Source organism: Trichoplusia ni, chromosome 11, assembly GCF_003590095.1.
Source record: "Trichoplusia ni isolate ovarian cell line Hi5 chromosome 11, tn1, whole genome shotgun sequence".
Taxonomy (NCBI): domain Eukaryota; kingdom Metazoa; phylum Arthropoda; class Insecta; order Lepidoptera; family Noctuidae; genus Trichoplusia; species Trichoplusia ni.
Window position 1 is genome coordinate 11,642,749 of NC_039488.1, and position 17,000 is coordinate 11,659,748.

General features: G+C 33.5%; 1 protein-coding gene across 1 annotated transcript in view; it reads right to left on the reverse strand.

Annotated features, from left to right (window-relative positions):
* LOC113498811 overlaps positions 1–7,024 on the reverse strand; it is a 59,720-nt gene extending 52,696 nt beyond the window's left edge. Inside the window, exons 1-2 of the mRNA XM_026878952.1 lie at positions 7,021–7,024; positions 5,360–5,410 (exon numbers count right to left, since the gene is read on the reverse strand). Coding sequence (XP_026734753.1) covers positions 5,360–5,410; positions 7,021–7,024 — 55 coding nt within the window. The remainder of the gene's footprint in view (positions 1–5,359; positions 5,411–7,020) is intronic.
* Positions 7,025–17,000: the final 9,976 nt, after the last annotated feature.

Genomic DNA, 17,000 nt, shown 5'->3' on the forward strand with positions numbered 1-17,000 from the left:
CTAGAGAACTCAGATAAACACTATTTATATTCCTATATGATCATAAGTTACACAAAGATAATATCATATAATATCATATTTTGGCAAATACTAGACATTACTTGTAGTTATATTCGTGAAGATGATTTATGCTAAAATGATACAATAGTTCACTCACGCGTATTTATCGGGATCGCCCGACTAGTTTCAAACCCACCGAAGTCATTAATCATGAGCTGATGCGACGGCGGGGTGGTTAACCGAACTATTTCGATGCACACACCTAAGTAAAAGTGTATCTTTTATTTAACTATAGTCTAAATAGTTCTCATAATTAACAAGCAAAGCAAATTGTCACAAATGTAAATTCTAACGTCAATTCTAAACACAAACATTTACACTTGTTTGAATAAATTGAAATTTAAATACACAATCTATAACAATATTGTTTCCGTATGGTAGTCAAACGAGGCATAACAAATCTCTTAAGGCCTATTTAGATGCGAGAAATACCGTTGCAATACTTGATTTATTATATCACATTAGAGGGCACATCCTAAAGTACTCGTAATATCACTTGTTGTTGTAGCGGCAACAAAAATATATAACTTGCGAAAATTTCAACAGTCTAACTATCACGGGGCTTGACCTACAGCAAGGTGACAGACAGACTGATAACGGAACCTCACCAATAGACTTTTATTTTTACCTTTCGGGTAAAAACCCCTAAAAAAGACATGCCACATTTAGGAAATTTAATTATTTTAATCCCATACATGTCTAATCAACTTTGATTCAGTGCACAATGTAATGCAACTCAAGCGATATTCCTCGCATCGTCTGAACAAGCCTTTACTATTCTGGAGAGGATATTTCTATTATCACTCGCTCTTCAAGGTCAAAGGGATGATGAGATGGTGGAATGCGGCCCTGGCCTATTTACTGCGGTTCGTGGAGCGCATGCCTTTCCAGGAGAGTCATAAAACTTGGCAAATTTATGTATTATGTATTTCACAGATAGTATTTTACAGATGAATTAAATAATACAGTGCTGTCATAATTTTTAATGGATGCAATTGTTTTCTATGCTAATTAATGCACCCGTTTCAAAGTAAGGTTTAAATGTACGTGATACATGAACGTTAAAAACATACGTAGTAACTCAAAAGTTAAAAATATCTGTAGGCATTGATCATGTGTATAACTAACTAAATTATTTGAATACAAAAATAGATTTTATTCAGCATTTTTTACAGACAACTGACGTAATTTACTTCTACAAGGCCCCACTTCTACATGTGTTTGTTTTTACTTAAAATAACCAATACTTATTTAATATTTTTTAGAAATTAATCTGACAGATATCATGGTTTTTTTTTGTTAAAATACCCTATTATATTTTTAACAAATAACAATTATTACAGTTGAGAGAATATTCGTGTTTGCCCTTTAAGGTCCGTGAGATGGTCTGATGCATGCGACCATGGCCTACATTATTTATGGTGTGAACAGAATGTGCCGGGTTGCCTTTCACGTAAAATGATAAAATAAAATCCTGAAAGTAGAGAAATATAGAGCATATATTTTTAATTTATAGTTTAATAGTGTAAAACACAATCGCAATATTGCTAGGTATACTCATAATTAAAACCTCTTTTTGAGGACTTGTTGAAAAATATGTTAAAATTTTGTGGCATTTTGTAATTGTTTAATACTTATTTTGAGTTCGACTTTAGGATCTTGTCAGAGACCATTCATATATTAGAAATAAAGCATTATTAAACTCAATAACTTGGGTCATATTTCCTTCATTTTCAAACTATAGACCAGAAAAGAAATACATGGAAATGGAATCTTAAATCTTTTACCACCTCGTCTCAGCCGGCAGGTGAAGACGGACATGATTTCCACTTCTTTATCAGTATATTTCTGAACTTATCGGCGCCTAACCAGACGAGCGAAACCAGACCGGCAACAAATAAATTCTGTAACCAACTCAACCTTCAAAAATCTATTTGAAACACATTACACGGTCACCCGCCCCTAGCGATAAAATCAATGTTTATATAAAACATTAATGAGTGTTCATTTACGATTCCATTCGATTTGATGATTCTGACAGATTGTGGACATTTCAATAGTAATCGGGGGTTTCTAGCGATTCAATAGCTTGTGGCTTTATCGATTGGGGGCTGAATAAAACATACAGGTATCGATGTAAGGTTATTGTCGGTTCGATATAGGTATTGAGCTTCTGTTAAGGCTAAGTTTGTTTCGACGATACTTCTCTTCATGGCTAGTTTGGAAATATCGACTGCAGCGAGTTTAATCTATACTAATATATAAAGCTGAAGAGTTTGTTTGTTTGTTTGTTTGTTTGAACGCGCTAATCTCAGGAACTACTGATCCAAATTGAAAAATTCTTTTTGTGTTGAATAGACCATTCATTGAGGAAGGCTTTAGGCTCTAAACTATCACGCTGCAACTAATAGGAGCGAATATACAATGGAAAAGGTGAAAAAAACAGGGCAGGTGTAAATCATAACTTATATATTTTACCCACGGGGACGCAGTCGCGGGCAACAGCTAGTTCGAGATAAAAGTGGTAACATTTTCACAGAATACACTAGTTCATTTTATTAGTGGGTTTCTAATGGTGATTATTGGTGCTTATTTCTGGTTTGTGTACACTAACGGCGACCTCAGTGGTCGAGTGGCGTATGCACCAGTTTCAAGGTGTCGCTAGCTCTGAGGTCCCGGGTTCGATCCCCGGTCGGGTCAATGTAAAAAAATCACATTTCTACATTGTCTCGGGTCTGGGTGTTTGTGGTAGCTTCGTTGTATCTGAATTCCATAACACAAGTGCTTTAGCAAGTTACTTTGGGTTCAGAACAATGTATGTGATGTTGTCCGCATTTATTTAGTAGTATCATTTACCGATTTTACAGACTTCTATAGATAAAACTATTCTTTGAAACTTTAAAAATATTGTTTTTTATTCTTTTACATCACGCAACTAATTATTGAACTTGTTAAACTAGAACTCTTCTCCAATATCTTGGTTAGTTAAGAAAGACAACAAAACAGTATGCTCTTTAAAATCGGTTTCTATAGTGTTTTTTGACATCACATTAAAGTATCAAAATGGAAAAAAATGGCCATCTCAACTTACAAAACGTCAGTTTCAATTTCTTTTGGGTTTTCAGAAACTTCTCTCATTTATAAATCACTGCACGTACGCGTACGTGAGTAAAAATCAGGAGATTTTTGACGTTTTAGACGAATCTGAACAACCGCAATGAGATCTTCCTGTTTTTTTATTATTTTTCTGTATAGTCAGCTAAAAGCCAGCATCCTCCTAAATATCATTTAGTAAAAATGGACATGACGTAAATATACTAATAAGCTCTCTCTCTACTAGCTCTTATTACCAGCAGTGTTGGTATCGGCTTAAATAGTCACAGTAATCAATAGTATACCCTGTGTTACAAAGTGACTGCTTCATTGACCTCCGCCGCCCAATTTATTGGTATCACACAGTATTTCATGCTGAGACGGATTACCTAAATTAACAGAATTGTGACAAGTAAACAACTGGTATCGATATCAATAGTACAGAATGTTTTAGTGTGTACAATAAAATAAATAGGTATGTTTTTGTAATATAAACAAATAATAATAAATAAGTAATATAAAATAATAATAAGACATGTTAGTTAAGGCAACTCCGTTAAGGCACAATCTAGTTTCAAACAACGAGACATTTATCTCGGTGTGTCCCAGAGAAACGATTAATCAAATTGAAACTAGACACCATTTTTTTTAAATATATTTACGTTGTGACTTGTGACGTATACCATAAACCAATATCTACAATGATAACCAAAGAATAGCAAAAAGAAGTTAAAGCTCGGCCTCAAGAAAACGATTGACAGGATTGAAAAAATAATCAAAAATCGTACTTGCAAGAAGGGGACAAAAAGGCAGTATACTGAAAAAAAAAGATTACATGAGAGAGAATAACTGGTAACTGAGTTAGTCTCAAAGTCGCCTCTAAAACTGAGGTTTATTTAATAGATTTACAGTTACAGAGGGCCAGAACAATCTAGAAACAAACATAGCCCTATACAAAACTTCAAACGACTAACAGTTGTTTTTAACGTGCTGATTTTCTAGATGATTTTTTGTGTGCTTGCCGTTTTCTTTAGTTTTAATAAGTATGTATCAATCCATCCAAATAAACAAATAATACAGCATTCCTTTTCGACAAGTGTCGTGACTTTGGCTAATCACAATACATTTGACCGACTTTAGCATAAGTGCTTCAAGAATAAAACCTATCTACAGACCCAGGTTATTCATTACACGCAGTATCATAAAACTAACATAAATTAATAATCAAGCAAGAAGGATTTATGTTATCCAGTAAAAAGGATTTAATGCAAACATTGCGTGTTCGCCTTAAAACATAACATTCGTGTTTGATTACACAGTGTAGCTCGACAAGGATCTTTAGACATGTAATGGTATTGGAAACTAAAATAGATTTAGGCACTGCCTAGATACAAATTATGATACATCTATTATCATCATCATCAGCCTATCGCAGTCCACTGCTGGACATAGGCCTCTCCAAGTGCACGCCACTGAGATCGTGCTACATCTATACTAATGTATAAAGCTGGAGAGTTTGTTTGTTTGTTTGAACGCGCTAATCTCAGGAACTACTGGTTCAAATTATTTTTTGTGTTAAATAGACCATTCATCGAGGAAGGTTTTAGGCTATACCATCACGCTGCGACTAATAGGAGCGAAGATACAATGGAAAATGTGGGAAAAACAGGGGAAATTATTCATCTTCGAAGGTTTCGTTCAAAAATTCCTGACTTATATCTTTTAACCACACGGACGAAGTCGTGGGCAACTGATAGTGTTTGTATACGATTGAAGAGTTTTTAATTGTAATACTTGGCGCTGTGCTTTGAGGATTACTAAATACTAATGATTAAAGAAAATAGTTTTTGTTTAATTTAATTTACCTATATCGAGATTAGCTTATGTTTGATGTGAGTAAAATACCGAATTAAGATTCAGGTGATAACTAAAATAGCATTAAAGTTAAAGAGATGAAACATTGACATAGTATCAAAAGTCGTCAGATTTCACGTTTGAAAGCCCACAAAATTGTTAGTAATTTTTGTAACATGTATGTTACAAAATATATGTGTATATTAATATTGCTAGTTATAAAATATTTGGGTAGCATCGCGTTAACAAATAAAACTAATTAATGACTTCTCATTATTCGCTTTTTACTAATTATTTAAGATTAAACTTACTAAACGGTAATTATTCTATTAAAAATAAATAGTTTACTCACATTTACTGTCATATTCAATCTTCGCTTCATACTTAAGTATATTTAATAATTCTACACTCATTTTAATAAAACCATTAAATTTTCTATCAACTAAAAAGTTTTTTGATTATTATTTTACATTAAAAACGGAACTTCACTTTATTACTTATAATAAACATAATTTTATTCCATGAAATATTTTTATTTCTTATTGGGCACTCCACCGAAATTTTCGTATGAGATATCGTAGCACTCGGCTACGGAGCGCAGCGAGTGGCTCCGCCGGCCTACGACGTAGCACTGGCGTAGATGCCGTATACCACACGACTTGTCGGATGGTGCGGACGTGGTTTTATTTTAATTTAAATTTGGAATGGGCACCGCAGCTGTCGCTCGTGTGCTGCTTTGTCCACAAAAGCTGTAAAATTTTAAAATAACGGCCCGTTTCGGGTTAACCAACTATTTTATGAAACAATGAAAAGATTTTGTTGAATCCGCACATTCAAGGTTTTATCACTTTCAAAATAAACTTTGAAGCTCAAAATTATTTTAAATATTAGAACTAGTACTCATAATTAATTAAGACTACATAATAAATATTCTCTTCGATAAAGTAAATTGGTATTTAAAATATTACCTTTAATCCCGGATATGATCTTATCCGTCTAGGCTTTGAATTAAATTACGGGTCTCAGGGTCGGCAGGGTGGATATTAGAATCAAAACCCGGGCACCGAAGGTTGTAGGCTTTCACTGAGTCTTGTAACTCTACGATTATCATACAACGTGCTAAACATAAAAGTCGAATTTCTATTTTGTCAGAAATACTTAGAACATTTAAGTATACATTTAATATATGTTTGTTTTTTTTTTCTTGTTTGTAGCAACAAATCGTAAAGTAGGTACTTTGAATCATATATTATTAATTTTAAAATGCTCTTTATGCTATTTCTATGTGTAATAAAAAAAGTATTAAGATTTTTTTAAATTAATAGGAAGTAAGTTACAAGCTACTTTGCCCTACGTATTTCTAGCCAAAAAAAAACAATAGATTTTAACGAAAAAACAAAGTTTTGTAGTAAAGTTCTTGCGCAACAAAATCCTAAACCCATATCAATATCAAATCAAATAAACACATATACGTGTGACCCAGTCACCCACGAACTTGTTTCAACATACATTTGATCACCAATTCAGTTATCGCCTCAAAAAAGTATATAAATCAATACAAACCGATGAATATCTCGTTATACTTGAGCTGTTCGTATAAATGATGCACAAAGCGGTCAGTTGCACCGCACGAGTAACGTGGATTAATTACAGAGTTAATATTTCATAAAGGTTGTATTTAGGCGCTGTGGAAGGCTCTATTAATGTTTATTACGTTTGTATTGTTTTTGTTTGGTTTTATTGAAGACGGTTGTCTGTATATAAATGGATATTGTTTCTTATTTGACAAAAAAATACTGATAATATTATGCTATCTAGTATAGATAGAAAATATTTGAAGAGGACAGAAATTTACTACATGTTTTGAATTGTAGAGTCAAAAAGTAACCACTGCCTTTACAAACAGGATGACGAACAAACATCGAAGAAAGCTAATAAAAAAATGTAACGAGATTAATATTCGCTCGTCTTTAATCGTAAGACGATTCATAACAGAAAAATCACATTACTAACCCATATTTTTTAATACTTTTATAACTTAACCTACTATAAATATTCGAAACAGATGAATTGATAGATTGTTGACAACGACTTTCAGCTGTTCAAAAATAGTATGCATGAATCGGGGCCGATGTTAAAATAAAAAGTATACGGCTTTCAATTCTGCCAAATGAATTAAAAAAATAATAAACTACTTAAAAAAAATATTTTAGGTTAGTTGTTAATTTTTATTGGAAGTAATAAAATCATATTTGATGTTTATTTCATGTTCTGAAATTAATTATTTTAATAAATTGTAGAGGACGTTGAGCTTTATTTTTGATCTCTGTTCAAAGAAACATTCTGTAAACTGAAATCAAAAATATATTTAAAATCCTGGTCAAGTGCGAATCAGACTAACTCGATACAAGGTTCCGTACAAATAGAATAAAATAAAACAATTTTATAATTGTACAAACATATGTAGTCTTGCAGAAATACATTAAATATATCATCTATGAAAATTTGAACTCTTAAGCTATCACTGATCAAGAGATGGATTGGTGCCAGACAGGGGGGTCTTAACAATAGGATCCGTTTTTCTCCTATGAGTACGGTACTCTAAAAACCAGGCTTTAGAAATTTATTTTTGAATAGCATTCAGTAAAATTAAGAATAAAAGTGAGTGACATTTTAAGTGGCATTTATTAAGTCTCCAGGCGAATGCTCAAAATGTCAAATCAGTTTAACAAAGGCAAAACAGATTTATCATTCAATAGTTTTTATAAAGCTTGACAGGTTTTTGAAATAGTTCATAAAATAACTTAACTTGAAAAAAATAGTTTACAAAATCTATTCATAAACTAGAGATATGCAACAATATTCTGTATTATGACTGAAACAAAAGGCCTAGGTGAGTTAACACTACCCAGTTTCAACTGAAAAAAACTCTACACGCCTAAAAGCCCCCTCCCCCTATACACAGACACCAAATGATACTAGTATCGCAATTCATATTAAACTTTGAATAACAAGACTTTCTCGCCAAAAAAATAAGAATAAAATAGGAAAGAAGAAATTATTCTTCATTGCTCAAAAAATGATCACAGGATAGTGAGTATAGTTTTAAAAATAAAGGGTCAAAATTTCCCTACTTTACTTACATAAGTACGTTCCTCATTTTGTTGCAGAATACTTAAAGTTACGGAGACAGAGAAACATTAACCCGGATACTTGAGACCTTGTTAAGTAAATACGTATTATAAAGAAGAAAATAAAACGTCATCCTCCGGGGAAGGTCATCATTATTATCATGTCTGGAAGTTTCAAAGGAAAATAAGTAATTTGTTTTGAAGGGCAGCCAGTAATTAAAACCGGTATTTTTAATCGACTCTTGTAATACAGCTTATATACTTTAGTTGTACTGCAAAGGTTTTCAAATCAAGCGGACAGAAGCGGACAAATCAAACTATACAATACAATACATTATAATACAATACAAATCCACTTTATTGCACATCAAAAGAAAACATTTGATACAGTAAATAACATGTTAAATGTACAAATTGGCGGTGTTATCGCTACTCGGCGATCTCTTCCACACAACCATTGTATGGAGTGGAATGATCCGAAATCAAAAAGGTAGTTGATGCAAAACTATGTATGGTATTATAATAATTTTGTTTTAAATGTCGATGAAAATTTTCTTTCAGATTATACTAGCTGTTGCTCGCGTCATCGGCCAAATTTCGGTTATTGTTGCAAAAACGGTACCATCCTCCGTTCATATAATTTTATGTACCTAGAGAATTTTCCAAGACAATTTTCCGAAAATCAAACTATTTTTTAACTTGCTATTTCTATCTTCCAAATATTTCTAATTTAATTAATTAACTCATTGCATCTTAAATTCTCCGTTGGCTATAACAGTACCTACAGTCGAGAATCACTTCTTATTTTCCGTTTACATTTAGTAGGGCGGGCGGCCCTTCGATCAAAATCAATTACGCGGCCGTCGATAGCCGATAATTCGATGTTGCCCGCTATGATTTCTTTTCAATGAGTTTATCTATTATTTAGAGTACTTTCTGTCGAATAAAAGGAGGTTTTATACCAACAGCCAGGTATGTATACATTTACGAGAATGTTTACTTACTCGCAGTGATCACGATTTGCAATGAAACCCAAATATAATTTATTTTATAATCCCACTAATATTATAAAGGCGAAAGTTTGTGAGTGTGGTGTGTATGTTTGTTACTTCTTCACGTCAAAACGGCTGAACCGATTTTAATGAAATTTGGTATGGAGTTAGCTGACACCCTGAATTAACACATAAGCTACGATTTATAACGAGAAAATATCTTATTTCCTAATCACGCGAACGAAGTCGCGGGAAACAGCTAGTTTTAATTAAAAAAAAAGGAGCAAACAAGAAAGAAACAAAACCTTTTTTTAATAAAAACGAAATAGCTAACACACTTTTACATTAATGTACCTTAACTTTTAATAATTGAAAGCGTTAATATCACTTTCTATAAATATGTTTTAGTTCTGTTACAACAGCCCTTTCATTTATAATAATGAAACAAACTACTATCATAACCATTATAATAAAAAACCCCTTTCTTTTTCTCATAAAGGTCTTAAAAAGCGATTCCAATAACTCACCAATATAGAACGAAAGTAGAAAACTATCAAAGGAATACACATAATTTATTCTCATAAACTTTAAAACTTGTATCTGTATTCCTATTCAATCCACACGCTCTCGTGGACTGCAGATGCGAGCTCTCCCGCTATTGTAACGTCTTGTAAAACTTTTGTATTTTATCATCTTCTTCGCACCTTTTAAGCACCAGTTTCATATGGCAACGAAGCTAACACTTTTGAACATGGTATACTTAAAGATTATTTGAAAGAAACCATGCTTTAGTAATTAAATGAACTTGGCGTATAGGTATAGGCATAATAATATATGTATGTGCTCGATCAAATAATTCAAGATTAAGTAGAAAAAAGTTTAGAATATTCCTTTCAAACTACAGAACCAATAGAAAAACAGGTCTATTGCAAATTTATGATCGTTGTTCAACCTCAATCTTTATTTTTAGTATTATTTATTACAGGGTCAGTTTAAATACGACATCTGTGAAAATCTAACTGTCTAGCTACGTAACATGTTTCATCATATTTCTATTAAACCTTTTCATGTATCCCTAGAAATACCTCTTTCACAATAATTCAAAATTGAATTTAAATATTTAATGGAGATTGCATCATTTTATGAATGACTCCATAAATCATTTCTGTGTGAATTATAAGGATATGCCAAATAGCTTAAAAATTACAAGCGTTAAGTTAGTCATAACGTAAAAACTTATTTTCTTTATTAAAATCAAAGGTTTTTATTTCAAGTAGGCCGTTTTGTAGGCTCATTCATTACGATAAAATGATGACTCTAGTTGCGCGGTTCCAAAATGTCATTCTTATGGAGAAGAACCGGCAAGAAACCCCATAAGTTACTCTTTTTTTTAAATAAATATATATACTGTACATTTTATACTATTCATGAACACAGCTTTATTAAAATGGTTTAAAACAATGTTACAACTACAAGATCTGCGAAGTATAATAATGAAATTCTTTCTCTTTACTGGAAGTTGAATCCGTTGAAACTTTAAAGAGTATATTTAAATAAAAATAGTTTGTTATATTCTCAGAAACTTGCCCAAGCTATTTTTTGAGCACCAACACCAATAAATGCATGTCAGTTGCACCGAAATCGTCATCGGATAGCACCCTGATTTGCCCACCTTTCACCGTGTTTTAGTGCAATTTGTTTAAAGTAAATATTAAACGGAAAGGTGATACACTTCACAACGTTAAAAAAGTGAAAAAGAGATCCACCAGACAAACCACTTGCCGATATTTTTTAGTCAATCCTGTCTCTTTTCTTAGTAAATAAAAATGATAACTACAACGACTTGAAAAGCAACAAAACGGACTCAAAATTGTCCTTTTTGCTGGTTTCTGCCTGTTCTTCTCCATTGGAATGACATTTTGGAACCCCGATCTTAGAGTTACTAGTTTTGTAATCTATCGATTCTTAAGCGCCTGTTTGAGACCTATTATTAAACGAAATAATATATATTTTTGATTGAATATATATTTTCAAAAAAGCATGCCTTTATCGGCACTTACATTTCCTCCTAACTGAAAGGACTAAGAAAGTTTAAAAAGGACTCTTACCTCCGTGATAAACCGCCCATATTCAACACATTAAAACTGTTTGATTTATCACCTACTGCAAAGTTTCTTTGGAACTTGTGCGTAAACTTTTTGAAAACGGGAATTTTTAGGACGAAAAGCATGTTGTACTTTTATAAGAATAATTTAAAGTACTGAAGCTGAGGATATTTAAAACAACTGAAAATTCAAGACAATTAAAATATCACACAACAGACGTGTCACACACGTGTCTTTCTAAAGTTGCTTATGTAGCAAATTTTGTTCTCACTTAGATCTCACAATAAATATCGGAAAAGAAAAGTGAGAAGATGTATTTTTAAGTTTGCTTTAATTTTCCAATATGGGTATTGGCCTCCAAAAAAAAGATATTGATAAATTGGAATAACAAAATATTTTAACAAAAAAAAATATCTATAAAATTGTAATCTGCAATAATCGTAAGAGTGATGATCAAATCTACAAAAAATGCCAGACAAAAGCCCACCCTTTAAATGTCACTCTCCACATCAAAATTTTAGGCAACATCACAAAATAAAAGGGAAAATAAATACCCTCTATAAAGGCCAACAATATAATAACTCTTACCCAAATAGTTTACAGACGATTAAACTGTAATGTTATCCTAGTGAATGGCAGTAAGCTGACAAAAGTACTACAAGATTAGCGAACATTGTGGCACACATTATACAGGATGTCCCAAATCTCAACGATAATCTGAGACCGGATAAAAGGCCAAGTGATGACAGATCAGGGAAAAAAATAACCATATCACTCAGTTCAGCGATAAGAGACATTTAAAAAGTTGAAATTCGACATTTTTAAGTCCTGTGATCACCAATGTAACAATTTCGCTGTGATTTTTTTTAGTTCTCGATCTTCATTAACGGTGTTATTAATCACAACTATATATTAAAGCAAAGAAAAAACATGGAAATAGTATTTTTTATTTTTTTCCCTGATCTGTTATCACTTGGCCTGTCATCCGGTCTCAGATTATCGTTGAGTTTTGGGACACCCTGTTTACCCGATAGTAAAGGACAGATGTTTAATGTACCTGCGGAAGTGAGACGGCGCTCTACATTGTATAGCGCTTTCTCCCTTCCACGATAGTACTAGTCTTGCTTTAATATCTCGTACTAAGGGCAGAGTATGCTTCTTTGAAGGGCACCCGGCGCGTTGATCCCAGAAACGAAATGAGATCTGTTTTGTTCGTGAAATTATACGTCTAGAAATGTTGTTTTGGGGTTTCTGACGTCAGTGACGTCAAATGATTATAAAGAGAAACCTTACTGTGTTTGCATGAAGGATATGTAAACCTCCTTTATTATTCTCTCAGAGTAGGAATTGAATTCGTGTTTTCAAATAAACTAAATTCAAAATTGGACTAACTCTACTCCTTTTTTTATGTGAGGTCAATTATGCTCTTAAATAATTACTTCAATATTTAAATGACGTACACTTGTAATTGATATGCTTTGTTTTCTAATACCTTATTTTTTGGAATTGCTATTAAATGTACCAACAACAATGCCTAGAAGACATTTTTCTCAAAAATAGTTTCAGCTCTTTCCTAAATTAAATAAAGTGATGTAGGTTTGGTATACCTCTACTTTTATTTCAGAAATATTTTCAGCCCAGGTAATATTAAGGCGGTCTGTCTAGAACACCTGTCTTTTATTTGTGTCTAGAATTTAGTTTACTAGACTGCGCATACTTTAGTGTATCTGTATTCCTTTAATCTTCGTTGTGATAAAACAAAACAGTTATATTTAATTTTTCGATCTAACGGAGTTTTTAAACGATACAGTTATTTACTTTTAAATCATTGCTCACAAAATGCGATGGCTTAATTTACATTTATACTTTTTAATGAAGTGTATTATGAAATTATTTATCTTATAGTAGATACCTAAGTGATAGGACACTATATGCTAGGAAAAAAATATTGAAGTTTTTGTTACCATAACACACCACTTCCCAATTTCTTTTTGATATCTCTGCTTCTCCGTATGGTTGACTGATAGACAATATGCATTAAGTCCGGCTTCGTACACTTGTAGACAAAGAAACAACTTTTATACAACAAAATCGAATCAATTACATTTTCGACTTTATCGACAAATTGTAAAACACATTAATATTAATTGAATAAGATTATAAACGTAATACGTAAAGCAATAATTTGAAGAGAGTTCAAATAATAATAAACACAACGAAACGATGTCACCCTAGCAGGGATTATCGCTCCATCATATCAACTCAGAACTTTGCTCTCCACGAACTTTTCAATCAGTAAGCTTTCTCATTCTATCAACCTTTGGTACGAAAGGAAATGAACTCTCTTATTGAATCAACTGCAGAGACGGGGCATATAAACCACAGATAATATTTTGCAAAGTTTTGAACAATAATTGGTTACTCATGAAGTCTATGACTATAAAAAACAGTTGCTTGAACTCGATGATTATTTTTTATCAAAACAGAAAGGGAAATTCAGAAAAAGAAGGAAAAAGAACTATCCAATAAAGACGGTGGCTGATGACAAATCTTTAAATGGAAAATGAATCCTTAGTGCCCTTACACCTCACAGCATTACGCGTTGTATTTGTTTTTGCCAAGAGAAGGCTAGAAAAGAAAAGTAGAAAGTTTAGGAATACTTAACCACCATATTAAGTGATAAAGACTTTTGTTACAATAGTGATTTGTTGGATCAAGAATACAAAGGCACCGGGAACGGGACCTACGTATTCGTGGGTGAAATCGCGGGACATAGCTAGAATAAAAAAAAACATTTTTGCGCTGCGTTGCGGCTGCACCTTGTGTGTTGCCATCCTTAGACTTCCCAGTCTATAATTATCGTGTTACTCATCCGTTTACTTTGTCTCGATAAATGATAGATGGCGCAGGATTATTGGAGCTGTTTGGTACAATGTCTGTATTTGTGTACGTCTGGCGGCTAGTAACCTAATTTTACAGTTACGAGTACATCTGCTATAGTAAGAGAAGATCTGCTGCGGGGAGATAAAAAAGTTTTAATGTAACCCTATTTATCATATTTACGTAGCAAAAAAAGATGCTTATTTACAACTGAAATACATCGTCTTGGAAAGTTTCAACTGTTTAGCCATCGCGGATAAGATACAGGTTGGTGACAATTAGATGAAAGACGGAGAGACGGCGAGCCTTGGTGATCCCTGGTTAAAGGGCATGTTTTTAGTGACGCACAGGCCCACACTACTGTCTTGTGTAAGCCTGCGGTCGGTGTATCAAGGATTGCAACGCATTGCCATTCAACGACAGAAAACGCGGATGACGTAGCCCGGCGGTTCAAGTTTAGTCAGGAAGAGTCTAACACTACTTGGACTCTCCCCGAAGGGTGGGTGTCCAAGATGATTTCCACAGCTTACCAAAAAAAAGATTTGTCCTTACATTTTGGGTACATAACCCTCAAAGTAAACTTTCGCAGAGCATTTTGGAAGATAAACAAAAACCTAATTACAGTTAAGAGGAAATAAATAACACTTACAATACCACTAAATCCACAAGAGCTTAGATTTGAGACAGCTAAGATCTATTGTGATATATCTCAGTCTTAAGAGGACTCTAAACTGTAATGCTGCTTACACACTAACCTCGAAACACTTAAGACGTTATTGTAAATTGTTAAGTTACGCAAGAGCTGGTGTTAGGTACTTAGAAACACAATTGGCAATCGCAACCTATTCCTATTGTGAGCGGACTTTGAATGCTGAGCATTTTTGTAGTGCCCGTAAGTAGTTCCTCTTCATTTCCTATGATTGATGTACCTGTGTCAGAGTTTTAAACGTCTCGTTGTCCTCTACCGTTGCTTGATCTCACCCTAGATAATTTTGCTAATTTTGTTGCAATTTTTTTTCAGCCTTTTTTTATCCGTGCCGCTCTTGACAGAGCACTTTGAGTAGATGTTCTACGCATCACGACAGCGCGCCGCTTTTCTTTTTAAGGAATCCAGCTGCAATCATTTAAAGGACCGATTAAGCCAGTGACAATTACTATTTCACAAGTACATGTATTTACGTCAAAGATATTATTACGGACCAGAATTTGATTCCCATACTTATAAAGCAGTTTAATATAGAACATTGGTGCTTTTAACTCCGGCAGAGTTACTTCGATTGCTTTTCTTCGTCAGCTGTTTATTTGCAATTAAATAAAAATAATACACGTCCATTATAAAACGTATCACATTGAATTATATAATATAATAATAATATAATATAATATTCCACAACTTTCACACAACGCCATCTAGTCTCAAACTAAGCAGAGCTTGTATTATGAGTACTAGAAAACTGATAAACATACTTATATATTTATAAATACATACATAATATAGATAAATTACACCCAGATACAGAACAAATGATCGTGCTCATCACATAAACATTAAATAATTTCATTTTTGTAATTGTATTATTTGTGTTTTTCTTTTGTATATGTACACCTAACAATTGCATGAAGTACCTGGGTGAAACCGCAGGGCTCTGTAGCGGTGTCTTACAATAATTAAGGAATTTACGCAACACACTCAGAGAAGGATTCAACCTTATCTCTGAGATTATGAGGGTTATATGGTGACATATTATGGGGTATGAAGTCACTGTGAGAAATGTATTGTGTGATACGAGACTAAGGTCCAGTTTCACCATACTCTGTTTGTTAAATCATAATCGGTCATTTACTAATGGATTGTTAATAGTTAACGGTCTGTTATGTCGTCATGTGTCCCACGGCAAAAATTTAACAAGGCATTAGTAAATCTGCCATTTAACTGAATGACGGGCAAGTCATTCGCTCTTATTTTAAGCAACCAGATTGAAGTGCTCGCTTCCGACGTGTATTTATATGGAATTGGACGACATTTTACATACGTATCGTCGTATAATACGTCGTTTGAAATGAAATGTCAAGGTATCTAGGTGTTGTTTACGTTTTGATTAGTTGTGTTCGGTTTGTTGCGGTGTAATTTTTTCGCGATTTTTTGAAATAAAAAAATGTCGAAGAAGACACGTGGACCGAATTTTACCACACACGAAAAAGAACTCCTGATAGAATTAATTTCACGGCATAAGGATATCGTGGAAAATAAAAAAACGGATGCCGTGACCAGTGCAACGAAAAATGAAGGGTGGAAGAAACTGGCAGAAGAATTTAATTGTTTAAGTTCTTTTCACGTGCGTCACGTTGAGCAATTAAAAACCTGCTGGGACAACATCAAACGCACCACACGGAAAGACAAAGCCGCTGCCAAAAAAAATATTTTTTTAACTGGTAGGTGACACAGCTATTTGTTTTAAAACATGAACTAGCTAGGCCTGAAAACAAGAAGAACACAATATGCTACTGCTAGGCACATCCAATGCTTGTACGGTATAGCCGAGTGGTTAAGGTCATCACGCCAAACCCACTGTGCGCCGCGTGTCGTGGGTTCGATTCCCGCGTAGTACAAGCATTATTTTGAGTGATTCACAAATGCTTGTTCTGAGTCTGGGTGTCTTTTTGCATGTAAATTGTATGTTTGTGAAACCCAACGACACAGGGATTAAATTCCTTAGAGCAATAGTCGTTTTTAAAAAGAAAAGTGTATAGATTTATTCCGAGAAGTCGTGCTAAGTATTGTGTTTCTTTGCAGGAGGAGGCAAGCCTGACATTCCACCACCAGGACCACTTCAAGGACAAGTGGAAATGTTACTTGGCCCAACTTTGGATGGACTTGATAATCC